Raw genomic sequence first — 17,141 nt, 5'->3', positions numbered from 1 at the left:
CTTCCTCTGTCTTTCATCATACTCAGTCTCTAGGAGGGGATGATGGACGGGATTTTTCCATTTGCAAGCTGCTTTCCAACAGAAAGAAAAATGTAAGGGCCAAATGCCACGCTTTCCATTTTCTGTGGCCATTACAAAATGGACTCTTCCGTTTTTTAGCAGTGGACACTGTTTTCAGGGAGGATATGTTATTGTCAGTCACGTTACTTTGTCACTGAGGAGTGTTAAAAACAAGAATATATGTCAATATGACACCAGGAGATTATCCTTCTCGTAAGTTCCGTGTTCTGTCAAGAGGTTAAAGTGCTGGTGAGTTAACTAATGGCTTTATGAGCAAGTGATCCATAGAGTCTACCCTGACGGGAAGAACTTGGGTTCTGGAAGTGGACTGCCCAGGTTCATATCCTGCCCCTCTTTCATCCAGGTGTGTTTGCTGGACTGGTTACTGACATGCTTCCATACCTCTATTTCTTCATATGCAAAATGGGAATAATAGTGTACATTCCTCAAAGGATTTTGGGGATTGAATGAGATTTAAGTACGAAGTGCCCAGTAGTCTTTGCACATAGTAAGTCCTCAGATTATTATTATAATGACTACCAATGGAAATCTGCTATGCAGTGTACAGCGTGTTGGGCACTTACCCTCATTTTGCCCTCAGAGGACTTCTTGAGGGTATACTTTGTAATTTTTCTTTCCCAATGAGAAAATTGAAGTTGAGCAGAGGTGATTTGGCTGAATCCGGAAGGCCAGTAAGAGGGTGAGGACGCCTGGGGGCACAACCTCTGTTTGCATTATGTCCTTTCATTGACCTTGAGCACGTAAGTGGGGTCGATCCCTGTCTTCATCTCACTATAATTATTTACTTGGCTGCTCTTTGGTGAGGCATACCATGTTTTCAAGTTTAAAAGGTAAATGACATTTGAAGATGCAAAATTCTGATTAACTTACATTCAAATGATAATGGAACACTGAACTTTTTTTTTTTTTGAGATAGAGTCAGAGCCAAAGATGATTTTGAATTTTTCATCCTCCTGCTCCCATCTCCTGAGTGCTGAACATAGAGTCATGGACCTTTAAGTCATGTCTGCTTTATGAAGTGTTAGGGCTCAAATATAAGGCTTTATGCATGCTAGGCGAGTACTCTATCAGATCAGCTACAGTCCCGATCCTAGATCACTCAATTTTGTGAAGTCCTGTGTGAGGAGATATGGCTACAGATAACAGGCTCTCAGAGCGCTGTCCCTGGACCAGCAGCACAGGCTGGCAACATGACAGTCGAAGATTCCCCCAAATCTAGTGAAACAGAATCTTTATGTATGGGTCATAGCCTCTGGATTTTTAACAAGACCCATAGATATTTCTGATACCTGTTGAAGTCTTCAGAGCACTGTCCTGGGCGAACAACACATGTAGATGATCAGCAGGGATGTTGGTGTGGCTCATCATGAAGTCTCATACTGGAAGTTATATGTTTCAGTGAAAGCATACAATAGCGAAGAAAAGTACAAGTGAGGCTGTTATTTGGTAATTGCTTCACAAATACTAAATAGTCACTATTGTGTGCTTGATCCTTTCTGTTCCTCGCACGGAGGCCTGTTAGGCACCGGTAGTTATTATAGTTGGACACAGCCACTAAGCAAGCCTGAGAACAGAGGACTTGGAGTGACTCTCCGGCTGCAGTCAGGATGGTTGATTTTTCTGATATCAGCAACTTGGGACCTTCACCCAAGACGGACTGATGCAAAGTGTATGTAGGGGCGAGAGCAGCAGGAGATGGCTTACTGGGTAAAGCACTTTGAGGATCAAAGTTTGGGTCCCAAGAACCCATGCAATGTCACATGTGGTAGCATGTGTTTGTAACCCCAGTGCTCCTTTCTGCAGTGGAGACAGGAATATTCTGGGAGATTGCATGGTTTACACAGCAGCAAACAAGAGACTATATTTCAAACAAGGTGGAAGGCGAGAACCAAGATGCAAAATTGTCCTCCGTGCACTAACACCTGTGTACATGTACTAATACACATGTGTGTGCGCGCACACACACAGATAAAAAATAGAGAGGATAATAAGGGAATAAAATAGTTATACTATCACACCTTCCTGCTTCAGATAGGGGCTACAAGTGACAGAATTATTCTAAATGAGTAGGGCTGAAGGATATAGGAAATAAATAGGGAAGCTGTTCAACTCTACCCAGTTTAACTGTGGAGGGGAAATGGATACAAGTAGTTGACATCATAATCTATGATAAGCAGTGGGGAGCTGAGCCATCATCTGGATATATTTGACTTGAAGTCAGATTCCAAAACCACAAAGAAAGAATAGACACAAATGAATGCTGTTAAAACCCATAAGCATTTTAAATTTCCGTTTGAATTTTAATTATACACAAACTCAGTGAGAGAGAAAGGTCAGGGGGATGAAAATATATCAGTTTCTTTGTGCTAGAATGTATTTAATGAATGCAGCTTTTGAAGAGGCCTATGAAAATACCCGAAATTTATAGATTATGGTCAGTATAATAAAAACTGTATAATAGCATTACTCTGTTTCTGGACGTAGTAAGGACAGTAGCTCAGCGAAAACGGCTCCGTTTCAGTGTTATTTACTCCTTCTCTGTCAGAATCGTTCTCTGACTGCTAACATTAGTAAGCACTAACAGAAGCCAAGTGGAATGGCTAGCTAGCCAAATCCTTGTAACTTTGACTCGACAAACATTCTCAGAAACCGTTTCATCCCCTCCTGTGCTGGTCTGTGGTAATATAAAGAAGCTCTCGGGGAGGTCATGCCAAGAGGAAGATAGATGAGGAAACAAATGTTTGCAGCGGGCAGGACACGAATGGAGGGCTTTATGCATGCACAGGAAACAGAGGCTAGGTGCCTGCTGGGTGTGGGGAAAGCCTCCTGGTTGTGAGATTGATTGAGCCCTGTCTTCAAGAGCAGTAGGACTTATATTTGGCTTCTAGCCCAGGTGAAACTACATCACAAGAGGACTTGAAAATGAAGTCACTGAGCTGCCTATTGAGTCAACTATGAAGAACGGGGAGGTGTTAGAAGTAGGCGGAGTCTTGTAATAAAATTTGAACTTCTGTAGAGCAGAGACTAGGAGTTTGTAGTGTCTGAAGTTGGGCTAACCAACATAGACTTGGAGAGGGTTGCTAGGAGATGGCTCATTGGTAAGTGAGCTTGGGAAGAAAGGACTAAGCTGTGGTGGCTTCCCGGGCTGTTCTGAAGAGGGCACCGTGTCCACTGCAGGTGGACTCTAAATTCTAGGTCATCTGAGACTTTGAAGAGGATGGCAGAGAAGGAGAAGCTACTCTGTAAGTGTCCCAGAGTCCTTCTCCTACCTGGAAGAGGGAACCCTGATTATTTGGACACAGTAAGAGTCACAGAAACGATAGGCAGTAGCAGGACCTCTGTAGAGCTGGTGACCAGGACTCTCATTGGGTAACTCAGTCACAACTGTGCCCACTGGCACTAATTAATTGATTTTGTGAGTGTCTTTGGGCATTCACTGTGGTCATTGCCTTGGAGGACAAGATACAGGCCTGCTCTCAAATTGACTGAAGCCATGGGTCAAATCTAATCAGGCAAAATATAGGATGTCCCCTTGCTCCAAAAGTCTAGTTGCAAAATGTAAGAAAAGAAAGACTTTGCTTTTTTTTTTTTCTTTTTTGAGACAGGGTTTCCCTGTGTAGCTTTGCGCCTTTCCTGGAACTCACTTGGTAGTCCAGGCTGGCCTCGAACTCACAGAGATCCGCCTGGCTCTGCCTCCGGAGTGCTGGGATTAAAGGTGTGCGCCACCACCCAGCGACTTTATAGGAGAAGAAAACAACAACAACAACAAAAACTACAAAGAGATTTTACTTACCAACTCAATGTGAGCCAACAGTATAATACAATTCAACCCTGAGATTGCGTGCTTGGGAAACATAAAATGATGGCTAGTGTTCTGGGCTAGCAAGATAATATTTTTTTTTATGTGTGGATAAACACTGTTTAGATATTTAACTAAACCTACTCTGGAAAATACAGGGCAGCATCCTTTAAAAAAAAAAGAAAAGAAAAGAAAAGAAAAGAAAGAAAAGTGTGTTAAGGATCCCTTTGTAGTTGTAAGAATGATTGAGAATTCTGGAAGCTTTTGTTTGTGAAGCTTACACTGCTCAATGTCTGTGTATCAGAACTAAAACTGAGACTTTTTTTAATGTTTTTTTTTTTTTTTCTGTTTTTGTTTTTCGAGACACAGTTTCTCTGTGTAGCTCTGGTTGTCCTGGAACTAGATCTGTAGACCAGGCTGGCCCCAAACTCACAGAGATCCACCTGCCTCTGCCTGCTAAGTGCTGGGTTTAAAGGCACACACCACCACTGTCCAGCTAAAAATGTTTATTTTTAAATGAACTTTAAAATCATAATGATAAAGTTAGTCCATATGTACAACTTATTTCTAGAGAAAAAACACCTTAGGCTTTTCCCCTCACAGCTAGTGAGAAAGAGTACATGATTTGCATTTGTACAACTCTCTGAAAGTCTCTCTAATGGAAGACATTTGGACTCTCATATCTGCTTCCACATTTAGTGTGCTGTGATGGCTGATTCAAATCAAGTCCAGTCAAGCATCGAAGGGAAAGAGAGGTCCTGCAATGGCCCTTGTAGTCATTCTCCATATTCCTATTGCTGGTCCCAGACTCCACAGGCAGCAGTGGAGGCCTGGGTGCAGGTGGGTCCGAAAGAACATCAATGAATTGTCCATAATTTTGTAGTTCAAAAGTCTATCTTGCACTTGAATAGATCTTTACCCTTGTGTGAGTTGATGACACCAGACATTTGTCATTTGAAAAATGTTGGTTCCCTACATGATTCAGAATCCCAATATGGACGCCATTTTTGAAGTGTGCTTTATTGCTGTTATCTCTCCTCAGGAAAGTCTCTCTGTGCCGGAGGCTGTGGATGGTTTACAGTGGTGGTTGCAAGTCTCTAAAATTGTAGTGTTTGCTTGAATTCTGTCACCGAAAGTAAACGTTGTCGTTTGTGTTCCCCAAAACAACACATCCACATTATTTCTAAGACAGCGTCTGCCAGATTCTTAGATTGAGGTAGCTGTAGTTTGTCAGTCATTCAGGTAAGAATGGTGTCCAGGAAGTGGAGGAAACAGCCTGAGCTGTGTTATGTGAGCCCTGAGTTAATAAGACTGTTTTTTGTTTGTTTGTTTTGGTTTTTTCTTCAAGACAGGGTTTCTCTGTGTAGCTTTGTGCCTTCCCTGGATCTCATTCTGTAGACCAAGATGGCCTTGAACTCACAGAGATCCGCCTTCCTCTGCTGGGATTAAAGGCATGTGCCGCCGCCGCCGCTGCCGCCGCCGCCGCCGCCGCCGCCACCACCACCTGGCAAGACTGTTTTTAATGGAGATTATTGTAGGCACTTAAAGACCAAGTGAGATAGTCACATTATAGTTAAATAATCTAATCACTAACTTAATTTTGATTAGGTAGTATTTTTGCTTAATGAAATTTGAACAACCTACTTTGACAAAATTTATTTTCTAAAAAGGGATTAAAAGTAGTTTATAAATAGCATACACATTTAGGGAAAAATGTATGGGGATAATAAAATACATATACATTTGAGATTTTTTTGTGTGCATTGATGTCTTTCCTGCATGTATATATGTGTGAGGATGTTGGATCCCCTAGAACTGGAGTTACAGACAGTTGTGAACTGCCATGTGGGTGCTGGGAATCGATCCTGGGTCCTCTGGGACAGGAGTCAGTTCTCTTAACTGCCGAGCCATCTCTCCAGTCCCGAGATATTCTTAATAAAAGAATTTTTAAAAGAGAAAACCTTACTAAGTAAACATGGCCTACAAGATGTCAATAATAGTTATGTTTAAATCAGTATAATTTTTAAAAATTAATTTTTCTTCTCACTGCTATTTTTCTATTTTCTAGCATGTGTAGATCATGCCTTTCATAATTAGAATAATAAGGAAATGTTAATTTACATATAAAAGGAACTGTAATTATATCAGAAATGCACAACCAAAAAGAACTTTTTATAACAGAAATTATTTAATTTGACTTTGTTAGGTTAAGAAAATTTTTAGCATTGAATTTTTAATAAATTTAGGAGGCAGCAAAGAGTCTTTTATTACACCTATGATCTATGTTAGTTTTATTCCTTTTTGTTTGGCTTTTTTTTTATTTTGAGAATTTCATATGAGTACTATGTTCATATCATTTCCTTCCTCCACTTCTTCCCTCTACCTTCTCCTGTTACTCCTCAAATCCACAGCCTCTTATTCTTTAATTACTATTGCTACACACACACACACACACACACACACACACACACACACACACATTTATAAATACAACCTGCTGAGTTCATTTAGAGCTGCTCATTTGTGTATATTTAGGGCTGACTGCTTAAGATCTGATCACCTATGAGAGGGCTCATCCCTGGAGAAGACTGGCTCTCCCTTTCTCAGCAGCTATGGTTTGTCTGGAGCTCTTGATCTAAATGTGGAGCCTGTGAGATCCCCCATCCATGTTGGCAGTAATGTGTAATGTTATTGCCTTAATGTGTGTTGGCCAACTAAAAAGAAGTATCATATATACATAACCAAGTGTTTTGGATTTATTAGCCTTTCTGGACCTCATTCTTCCTCATTGTCAAACTTTTCTATCTCTTGCCTGTATGTGTCCTTTTGACTTCCTTCTTTTTACAAACTTCCTCCAGCCTTCATAGATTACCACAGATTTGGAGAAGGAATACAGGGTAATGGGTTGTGTGTAGAACCCCCTCCCCAGTACTGTTCCCATCTTTTACATCATAACACAAGGACTGGCATTTTGTGTTTTCTGTCCCCACATGCCACACGTCTGTCTACTCAGGGATGGACATTTGCTTACAGTGCCCCGGAGCTTGAGCCCTTGATGAGATGTGCAGGTTAGCTCATGGCTCCAACGTGGAGGTGAAGTTCTTCCAAGTCTTGTATATAGAAAGACCGAGGCATCTTCTCCATTTCCATGTAAGCAGGCTTCCTTACTGAGTGTAAGAAAGAAAGGAAGCTTGCTGACTTGGACACAAATCTGCTTTCAGTCATGACTTACGTTAAAAACTAGTGAATTTTGGGTCCTGTGTTGGTGTTAGGGATGTTTGAGGGCGTGAAAATCCTGAGCTAAAGACAGAGCTAGGAAAACAGGAAAGGTAAAGCTGTATGATTTTGGCATCACAAATTATTATTCTATTTCCAGAACTACATAAAAAACAAACAAACAAATAAATAAATGGTTTCAGATACAGTTTGTGGTGGTTTGCCTGCCCACCTATGTGAAAAAGTCCTCCATGTCCATAAACAGCAGATACTTAAGATAATCCACCATACAGTGAAGGGTGTGTGTGTGTGTGTGTGTGTGTGTGTGTGTGTGTGTGTGTGTGTATACTTGAAAATATTCGTACTTGAAATTACTGGAAAATGCTCTCAGTGAGTTGAAATTTTAGTGAAAGTCAAAGAAGAGAGGCTGTGGCTTCCTAGTGTGTGCCTGAAGTTTAACCCTGTCTTGTAAATGTCCTAACTGGACGTCAGTCACTTGGGCCGGTTATTCAGGCTCCACAAATTTCACTGTTTGCATTCATAAAATAATGAAGATACAAGTGCTTAGTATTGCCTCATAGACTTATTGGAGTGTTTAGCTACATAATGGATTTAAACATGAATAAATGGCTATTTAAGCAATAAATACTAACTATTCTTGAGAGGAAAAGCACATACATGATTACATAATCAAGTGAAGTCCAGGCAAGTGTGATCTAAACTGAAACCCTATTTCAGAGAATAGTTTTTTCTTTTAAAATACATTGTAGGAGTTTACTCTTCCAGTTGAGCTTAAATAATTGTAATTCAGTAACCAAGAGCACTGTTTTCTGAAGGCAGTCCATGGGGAACCTAATTCTTGTGTGAGTCAAGTCAGTGACTGGAAGGGACTGGAAAGTCAGCCCTTGGCTACTGAACTCACTCCCCTTGCCTCGGTGCTAACCAAGCGTCAGTAGCCTTTGTCAAGCATGCTGTGTTAAGCATTTTTCCTAAAAGTAAGAATGTTAGTAAGCTAGAAACAGAAGTATTGCAAGCATCACACAGCTGCCCAGACTTGTGACCCTTACTAGGGTGTTTATCTGCTGGAAACGGTCAGTTTTCAAATTAAATATATTAATGTGGAGGAAGGGGAAGTCGTCCCAGCTTTTCACAGTAAAGCGTTTCTTAACATGGATTTTGCTAAAAGATTTTGAAGGACTGACTCTGTTCTTCCTCCTGTCCTTGCTCAACCCAGGAAGGAGGTCAAGAACCCTTTAAAAAGGAAGTGGCTGCAGTTAAGCTACAGCACAGTGTGGGTTGAAGGCTTCTGGAAATTCCCTCTTCCTGACGGGTTTACAGGAGCCTTTTCTGACTACCAGACATTTCTAGAACACACTGACTAGCAGGTGCTGACTGCATTTGATTGTCTTTGGCACTTAGCTTGCTTTCTTTTCATCTTGTCTGATCACAAAACAACCTCCGATGATTCTTCTAACACCGTGTGATTGGAATAATAACTTCGTGTGCTGGGGAGCTTGTGTTGCAGCTGAGAGGCATGTAAATACAAGCTGCTTATTTGCAACAAGCTTCCAGATTTGCAATATGATTGCTATGGAAACCACATAATGAAAACCTTCTAACCATCTGTGTGGCTTGATAGATTTTACTGCATAGCTGAGCTGTTTTTGTTTACTGTTATTAAAATGTTGAATGGAATATGTTAACCCACAAACAGACTATTTGAGATATTAATTAGTATTATATAATGGCATTGTGCCTCAGCCTGAAAATAAAATATATTTAATAATAAATCTAAGTAAAATAACATGTGAACGTATGTATTTCTAATATGGAGTGAAGGTAATTATTGCCTGGAATTTTGGTTCTTCTTCTGCGGCTTTTAGTGACATGGGGAGATTTTCTCTGTTAAGAAATGAACTTTACGACTTCCATGATTTTCGGATCCACTTATTCACAGTGTTTAGTCAGCACCTTCCTTTGTACCAGGCTCTAGTCAATATTCATTGTGAATATTCTCCTCTCAAATTAAAAACACAAAATTTGAGTTTGTCTTTTATGTGGAAGCTATTTGTATTGTTAGGCCAAGATGAATGAGTTGTTGACTCTTACTTAGAAAACTTGACGGATGGATTGCATAAGGCTTTCACCTAAAATGTCAGTACAGTTCTGAAATGCAAGCAGGCATCATCGTAGAAGCATCTCATGCTCCACAACACCACTGCCTACAAGGATGACCTTACAGAGACTTTTCTGTAAATATTGGTGCTCAAATATTTTAATGCATTTTTCTGATGATTTAATAATACATTGCATAGAGGCAAAGTTTTCCCATACCAGTACAATCCTTAGCATATACTATATAGACACATTTTAATAAAGTAAAGATAAATTTGTGGTAATAAATTCTTCAGATTTTATTGTTAACTTTGTGAAGAACATTTTCCATTTAATTCTTACAGTTATTTTTATGGCATATTGATGCTAATGTTGAATGGTGAGTCTAAATCCTAGTTTCTTCATAAAAGCCAAAAATAGTGCCTCCTACCCAGCTGTGGCTTTGTTTGACTGAGTGCCCTTATGGTCTTTACTCCTTAATACTGGATTCGTGGCCAGGCTGGAGAGAGTAGATATGAAGGAAAAATAAGGGTCTTTGACCTTTAAAAATAAATGTACCATCTGTGAAAAGAGTAGGTGGGATTAACTGTGAATTTCTGCCTTTGGAGCTGATGTGAGAACACCCTATAAACAGCCTGCTTGTGATAAGTAGTCCTTGAGATTTGGCCAAAGTGAGGTGACGGTTGTTAAAAGAAGTGTCCCGTATTAAATTACCGAGGTTAACTCAGCAGTGTGCATAAAGACAAACAGTTCCAGCTGCTCCTTATTTTGGAGCTTTTATTATTTTGTCTGAGTTGAATTATATAAACTCAAACCACTTATATTTGACTTCTAAGCACAGTAAGTCTAAAGCCTGCTTCAAACCCTGGTGTTGATTAATCACTAGTTAAAATGTACAGGAGACTTTTTTTTTTTTTTTTAAATACTTTACAGTTGCCCTTTTCTCTGGTATTAACCCTATCCGGTTGCAAAAACAACTCTGTGTTCTCCCCCAACAACACAGATTATCCGGGCTAGCCTCTCAATGACGGTATGGCCATTTGCCCTCTAGTCTCTAAACCTGAGCCTGAAAACATTTGGGCAGGCAGGCACAAAGCTTATCGATTCTGGTTCCTCCACCTCTCACAACATCTCCTTCCCGTTTCCTCTGCCCCTTCAGCTCAGGACTTCCTTCCTCTTTATCTAGACACTCCACGCCCCTCATCCAGGCTGGCTAAGACAATGGGATCTAAGGATCACTTTTAAAGCAATTTTAGCCCTTCCCTGTCTGCTTAGACACCTTCTAGGGTTCTCCCTGCCCACTAGACTGTCTGAAGGCTATAGCAAGATGTTCATGGACTCTAAAGTGGCCCCCATTTCTCACATTCTCTTTTATCTTGCTCTCCCCCACAATACCATGTTCCTTTGTCCAGTGAATGTGACTGTGCCCTGTTAGTTCCTTTCCCTCGGGTCTCATCTCTGCCCCCAGCAGGCTGTCAACATCCTCAAGGTGGAAGTTCTTCCTCTCTTTGCTTTCCTAGCAGACGCTCCCTCTCACACACGCTCATCCTCAATGAAAATTGGTTGACTAGTTGATTGATTTTAGATTCCTTCTGGCTACCGATGTATATCTTACATATACGTTATGGATTATTCTTGAGTTAGGATATTTTTTAATTTAGTTTTTCTTTGCCATTTGTTTGTAAATCCTACATTAAATGTTTTTCAGTTTTTTAAATAAGTCCTTAAGTAGGGAAAGGAATAAGAATGGCATAGTTTGATTCTGTTTAAAAATTTTTAAAAATCTCTCATAATTTTGTCACTTTGTTCCATATCTTGAAAAGGAAATGTACTTGGCATGTGTGGAGAGCAAAGCCCTGACTACAGGGAGGATAAAGAACATGGTCTAAAACCCCAGACTCAAGTTTGAATCCCACTTTGGAAGTTTGCCACCTTCTGCATCTTAATTTACTGTCTGTAGGATGATTTAGAACCATTCATCTATAAAGCCTTCGCTCCCGTGTGTGACACCTAGTAGACCCACAGTATAATTGGGGGAATTACCTTGAAGTGTTAGGACCCATCTTGTAAGAGGATTAAGTGAAGAAACCAGTGACCATGTCCAGCAATTGATGACTTAGAGGTTAGCTGTATTTTATATCACACATTTTCCCATGCTGTCTTGATGTTTTAGGAACTGTGGTTTTATTGTAGTATTTCTATTACTCAGTATAATACAGCATATTTGTATAATGCCAGCTGCTAGTCTACTAGATTTAAGGGCTGGACTGGATTTAAAGTGGCTCCGGACAAGTTTCTGTAAGTATTTAAAACAAATATGCAGCACATTAGTGCATATTTCACATTGTATCAGGTCAGCTTAAGCCTTGCCGAGGTTGCTGCGTGGTTATTAACAAAGGAATGTGGATCTTGAGTGTCTTGTGCTTTTAAAGGTAATTCTTTAAGTGCCATAGACTTGTTCGGCTCTGTAGTCGGGGTGGGTGCTGGGATGGAGCATGTACCACTGATGCTGTTTGTTTGCAGAGGAGGAAGAGGACACTGCCTCGGTGAAGATGGACGAGCAAGGGAAGGGGAGTTGGGACAGTACACATCACCCCTCAGGTAGGCCTGGCCAAGCTTACTTTTGTTTTGTTCTAGTCACTTTCTGACTCTGAAAATGTTTGCACAGCTCCCGGGAGAAGTTGACTTGTTTGGTCTGTATGTCTTATGCCTGATAAGCTGCTTAGTCGCATTTAGGATGCATGAAAACCACTTGAGAAGGATTTATAAAGTAAGCCAATTTATACAAGGTATTCCTTCCTGAATTACTTTGTAATGACTCAATTAGCTTTCATTTCTGCACAAAGGAGATTTAGTTGCATAAATTAGCTTATCATCATTGAGGAAGTGTCACTGCTAAAGGACAGTTTATAGATACAACATGCAGTTGCTGTCAAACCTATAAGAATGTAATATAGACATCTGTGTATACTTTGTGCTTGAGCAGAACAGACTTCTGCCATTCAGAGACTAACAGGGGACAACAAGTTGCCCCGGGGACTGGCAATGTAGACATCTCTGAAAAGGTCAACTTGACACAGGCTCTGACAATCGACCCACAGCTCTGTCTTCTTTGATAAAAATCAGATAAACTTAAGACCGCTAATTGATCTGCAGCCTGGTTAAATGTTGGCCATGCATATCTTCATTGCATATGATTAACACACAAAGCAAATGAATTGGGGAAGAAATGCCAGAGTCCAGTGACAGCAGCTTAAAAATGAGAAGACTGGGACGGATATTCTGCATTATCCATTTCCACCTGGCACATGGCCCCAAGTACTAATTATGACCGAGACTGGAAAATAACTGCGTACATGATGTACAAAGTCACACGATACAGGCAACTCTTCTTGCTTGTTGTTATTTCCAAGTAGCACAAGATAAACTATCTCTAGCGCAAACATGAGGTTAGTTTTGATAAACCAGCAATTACTTTACAGGGAGAGAAGAGACGGCTACCTTCTTATCAACACTTCACACCTCTTTATAGCCACATGTCAGGTGGGGCAAGGTCTGCCCGCCCTGTCACCCCCCACACACACACACCCGGGTCCTGTACAGAGCTGGAGCCCCGGTCACCCTCCCCTGGCTGATACATCCATGCATCACTCTTTTGAGCTGTCAGAAGCAGGGCAGACAGGCAGTGTGTGTTCAGGAAGTAGCTTTCCCGAGGCCTTCCTACTGTGACATATGGAAAGGAAACAGAGGCCTGATTCTGGACCTGGACAGGAAGGCGGGAGCAGGTTGCTGCAGGCTTGGGTTTGCTTTTTTTTTTTTTTTTTTTTTTTTTCCAGAAAGGAAACAAGGACAAAGTCATTAGATGTTAGCACTCCTGTCCTGTACAAAACAGCTGTGAAACATGGCAACAAGTGAAGCCCCGGGCATAATGCTTGATAGTAAAGTAGGTATATATACTTTAAGTTATGTATCACGAAGCTTCTGCCAAAAGCATGCAGGTTTCTTTTTAAAATGTCTGTGCAAGTGTGGAAGGTAGACACACCTAGTAGGTAGAGCCTCCACAGATGCAAGTGACCATGATGTTTGCAGTTTTTCCTAAAGGATCCAGTGAGTGGACAAGCTTTTCATGCCCTAGCCACAAGATACCACGGCCTTCCTTATCACTTGTGCCTTAACGTGCTTTTAAGCCACAGTTCAGTACCTTTGTACATCGATGACCTTGGCTCATGTTTGTGCTGTCGGTGACTAGATGCTTGCCACACAGGGCACTGAGCCGAGCATCACATGGACGTGAACTTCTAACCTTACTCAAGAACATTACTTTTTTTTTTTTTTAATTTATTTAACACAAAAAAACACAGGGTTAACAATAACAGCTACTATTTAGTCACACTTTTACATGCAATTTCTTGGCAGAGGAAGCAGAAATTATGCCCGTTGTCCAGAAAGGGGAAAAAACTGAAGTTCATACAATTCGGCACAGCAGTAGACTATCGGAACTGGAGTTTCTGTCATATGCTATGATCATATTATACATAACCATCTTCTGAATTCTTACTTTCATAAAAATCCTAAATGGCCACATATTTGTAGATAAAGGCCTGCTACTTACCTAATATAAATACTTTCAGTTTCTTTTTTGTCTGAAGGAAACTGCCAGCATTACTGTATACAGTTACTCTGTTAATTAACCTTCAAGTATTTGTATAGCACATAAGAAATAACACTGCTCACATATTCAAAAGTACTTTTTACATTGACTAATTTTATGAAAAAAAGATCAGTGTTCTAACGTAAAATTAAAAAAAGTAAATCTGAATTCATCTTGTCTCCTACAAGTTGCTTCACGTTTATCAATCTTGCACAGATCATATACATATATAGGTATATAGATGATCCCACTTGATTTTTTTCAACATTATAAAAACATGCTTCCCTTTCTAAAATAATGCTCAATCATGCTCCATTCATTGTCCTCATGTCTTGTATAGTCTTGCCTTTGTATAGTGTCTGGTGTTTACATGTTCAATTTGTACTTTGGTAACAATTCTGTTAGCTTTGCCCAATATCTATTTTATTAAGTTTTAAAAAGCACATTGTCTAAATTTTTCCAAGTCTAGCTAAATTTTTTTTTAAATCTTCTTTTTAAAAAAGCTCATGCCGCTCAGGACAGCACGTAGCCAGGTGAACTTTTATGCGGTAGTTTCAACATACTGATTATGGTATACCTGAACTGATGATGTTGATCCCCAGTGTAGACAGCTAAGCCACGTTAACTGTGCTTCTGAGTGCTCCATATATAGAAATGTCTATCTTGGGGGCAGGGATGTTTCTTTCCAGGAGAGTACTTGACTAGCATAGGCAAGGCCCTACATTTGGTCCCAACACCACAAAGCAAAGCAAAAACATCTCACATGGTTATCTTCCAGGGCATAGGCTCACACCTTTAATCCCAGCATTCGGGATGCAGAGCCAGGTAGATCTCTGTGAGTTTGAGATCAGCCTGGTCTACAGAGCGATATCTGGGACAGGCTCCAAAACTACACAGAGAAACCTTGTCCCAGTTCTTAAAAAAAAGTTCTCGCTTTTGTGAGCCTTCTGTGCTTTCAAAGCTGTATTTCTACATGACTTCCATCTGTGTATGTTTGGACACACTTAGATTTTCAAGATAAACTAGAGGAGCTTCCTACTTCCCACAAACGACATTGCTCCTCATTTTCTAGGCCCTGCATCCTTTCCCAAGGAGATGGGCTAGTAGGCAGGCTGCCGACTCTTCCCTCCTCGTTACGGCCTCCTCTTCACATGTAGAACCTCAGTCAAGTGTAGGTGTAGCTGCTCGGGTGCACACAGTTCTTCAGCAGTGCTCGAGTGTGAGGACATGGAATTGAGGTAGGCTGGTGGATACCACCATCATCAAGATTATAGAAAGCACAGTTGAGAATGCATCCTTCCCCAGCATTGCACATCATTGGCTCCATGGCTTCCTTGCAGCAATGAGGTTTAATGAAATGCTCCCGATGCACGTCTAGGGAGAGATGCATCTTGCACACAGTGGGGGTCTCTTCCCTTGCCCGCTTCTATACCTTCCATTAGTGTTAATGGGAGTTTCTCCAAGTGTATCCAGGGAAGAGAAACCCCCAAGTGGTAAGAGTATGTATTAGAAATCACCATATACTCTTCTTTTTTGTCCTTTCTTCCCTGCCCCTACTTTAAAAAAAAAAAAAAAAAAAAAAAGTCCATTAAATGAAAAGTATTGTGAGGGGGTCTGAAAGAAGAGGAAGTGTCTGGACTGCTGGGGACCCATTGGGGTCCCACAGTTTGGCCAAAAACCTCACCTTTAGGTTTTTTTGTTTTTTGTTTTATTTTTCTTCCATGTCTTTGGACCAAGCCTAAGGCTGAGCAGCATGGCAACATGTCTGGGCCCTACTGGAGAAACTAGTTCTTTAGACCTTCTGCCTCTTGGCTAGAACTGTGTGGAGGGCCTGACATGGGAAATGATGTCATCCCCTCTGCTCTGATTCCTTGACTCTCCAGACGACACTGACAGACTGCGTGGGGTACAACATTTGACCCATTTAGTAGTTGATTTAATCTGACAAGAATGTTTCAACTTCTAAATCTCTATTTGTCTAAATAAGTGGTTTTTAAAAGAAATCAGTCACTTTATTATTAAGTGATTTTTTTTTTTCCTAAAGAAAAAGAAATTGACAATGTTTGGAGCTATCTGGCCAGCTGGAGTGCCCTCTAGTGTCCATTTACAGAATTTACTTACTACAGGCTTGGGGGTGGGGGTGGGGTGAGGGTGTGTGGGGGGGGGTGGCCACAAGCTTTTGAGCTCTTGGTGGGATTCCCGGCTTGCACACGTCCCTGCTGGTGTCCCTGCTGGTTTTAGTGCTTCAAGCCCAAGTGCTGAAGTGGAGAAACCAATATGATGTCTGTCTGTCTCAACCTCAAAACCTCCTCCTCTCCATCCTGTCCTGCTCTGCACCCCCTCCCTGTTCGTTCGTTCGTTCTCTCTCTCTCTCTCTCTCTCTCTCTCTCTCTCTCTCTCTCTCTCTCTCTCTCAATCTTAAATGAAAATTAACAGAGGATTCTGTTAGGTTGCATTTTCTAGTCGTTTATTTTCTCACAAATATAATTGAAAGGGCGCATCCTATAAATACTTAGATTTGATGTTATTTAGATTCTCTTTTTAAAAATGTTGAAGACCTTAAGGAGAATTTTTAATCTTCTAATAAATTCATACTTTATGAAAACCAACACTATGCTAACTATGCTAATGTGACCAGTTGTGCTGAGATTGCCAAGAAGCCTGCTGTTTGAAAGCCATCTAACCAAACTAAGATGACAGCCTGGTCTAGCATCCATCTCCACATTATCCCCTCAGATTCAAAGATGACATTCCAGAGATGGAAGTTGTCAGCACATATGTGTTCCGCCTGGCTAGCGAACACACGGACATCTTATGTCTTATTGATGTTACTTGCATTCTTTTTTCCTGAACTCATCAAAACTCAATTATCATGAAATTAAAAACAGGAAACAGTTTTCAGTGTAACAAAAGCGTCCAGTGTGTTTAACTGCGTGCTGTGTTTCGGGAGGCCCGCACGCACTGTGAGTGACAAAGCATTTGTTACCCAGTTACTGTGGTGTTCCAGGGCGGAGAGCACTAAATAATCAATCAGTTAATGGTGTGTATGGCAGTTTGAACACACCACATCCATTGTGCTTATGCCAGTAGAGGGATGAGCCGGGAACTCCGGTGGCTGTTGCATGTTTATTCAGAACCTAATGTCCTAGACCTGGCTGATCAAAATCTGTAATGGCAGTTTCAAAGTGGCAAAAATATTTTAGAGACAGCTTTGAGGGACTTTGGGTACAAACACTTTATATTGTGTATTAAAGTCTACTATTATCATCACTGCTATCA

The 17,141-nt window shown here is 40.8% G+C and overlaps 1 protein-coding gene and 1 non-coding gene across 2 annotated transcripts in view; one reads left to right on the top strand and one right to left on the bottom strand.

The window, feature by feature from the left end:
• Window positions 1-17,141, top strand: part of Skap2 (src kinase associated phosphoprotein 2) — a 155,694-nt gene that overhangs the window by 120,541 nt on the left and 18,012 nt on the right. The window contains exon 10 of the mRNA XM_036182949.1: window positions 11,735-11,812. Within this exon, the coding sequence (XP_036038842.1) occupies window positions 11,735-11,812 (78 nt within the window). The remainder of the gene's footprint in view (window positions 1-11,734; window positions 11,813-17,141) is intronic.
• Window positions 13,849-13,968, bottom strand: LOC118580970. The gene has a single exon (XR_004944620.1). It is a non-coding gene; the product is annotated as a small nucleolar RNA SNORA19 (small nucleolar RNA).

The sequence above is a fragment of the Onychomys torridus genome, chromosome 3 (genome assembly GCF_903995425.1).
Source record: "Onychomys torridus chromosome 3, mOncTor1.1, whole genome shotgun sequence".
NCBI lineage: Eukaryota > Metazoa > Chordata > Mammalia > Rodentia > Cricetidae > Onychomys > Onychomys torridus.
Note: the sequence above shows the minus strand (reverse complement) of the source record. Positions and strands in the feature narration are given on the sequence as shown.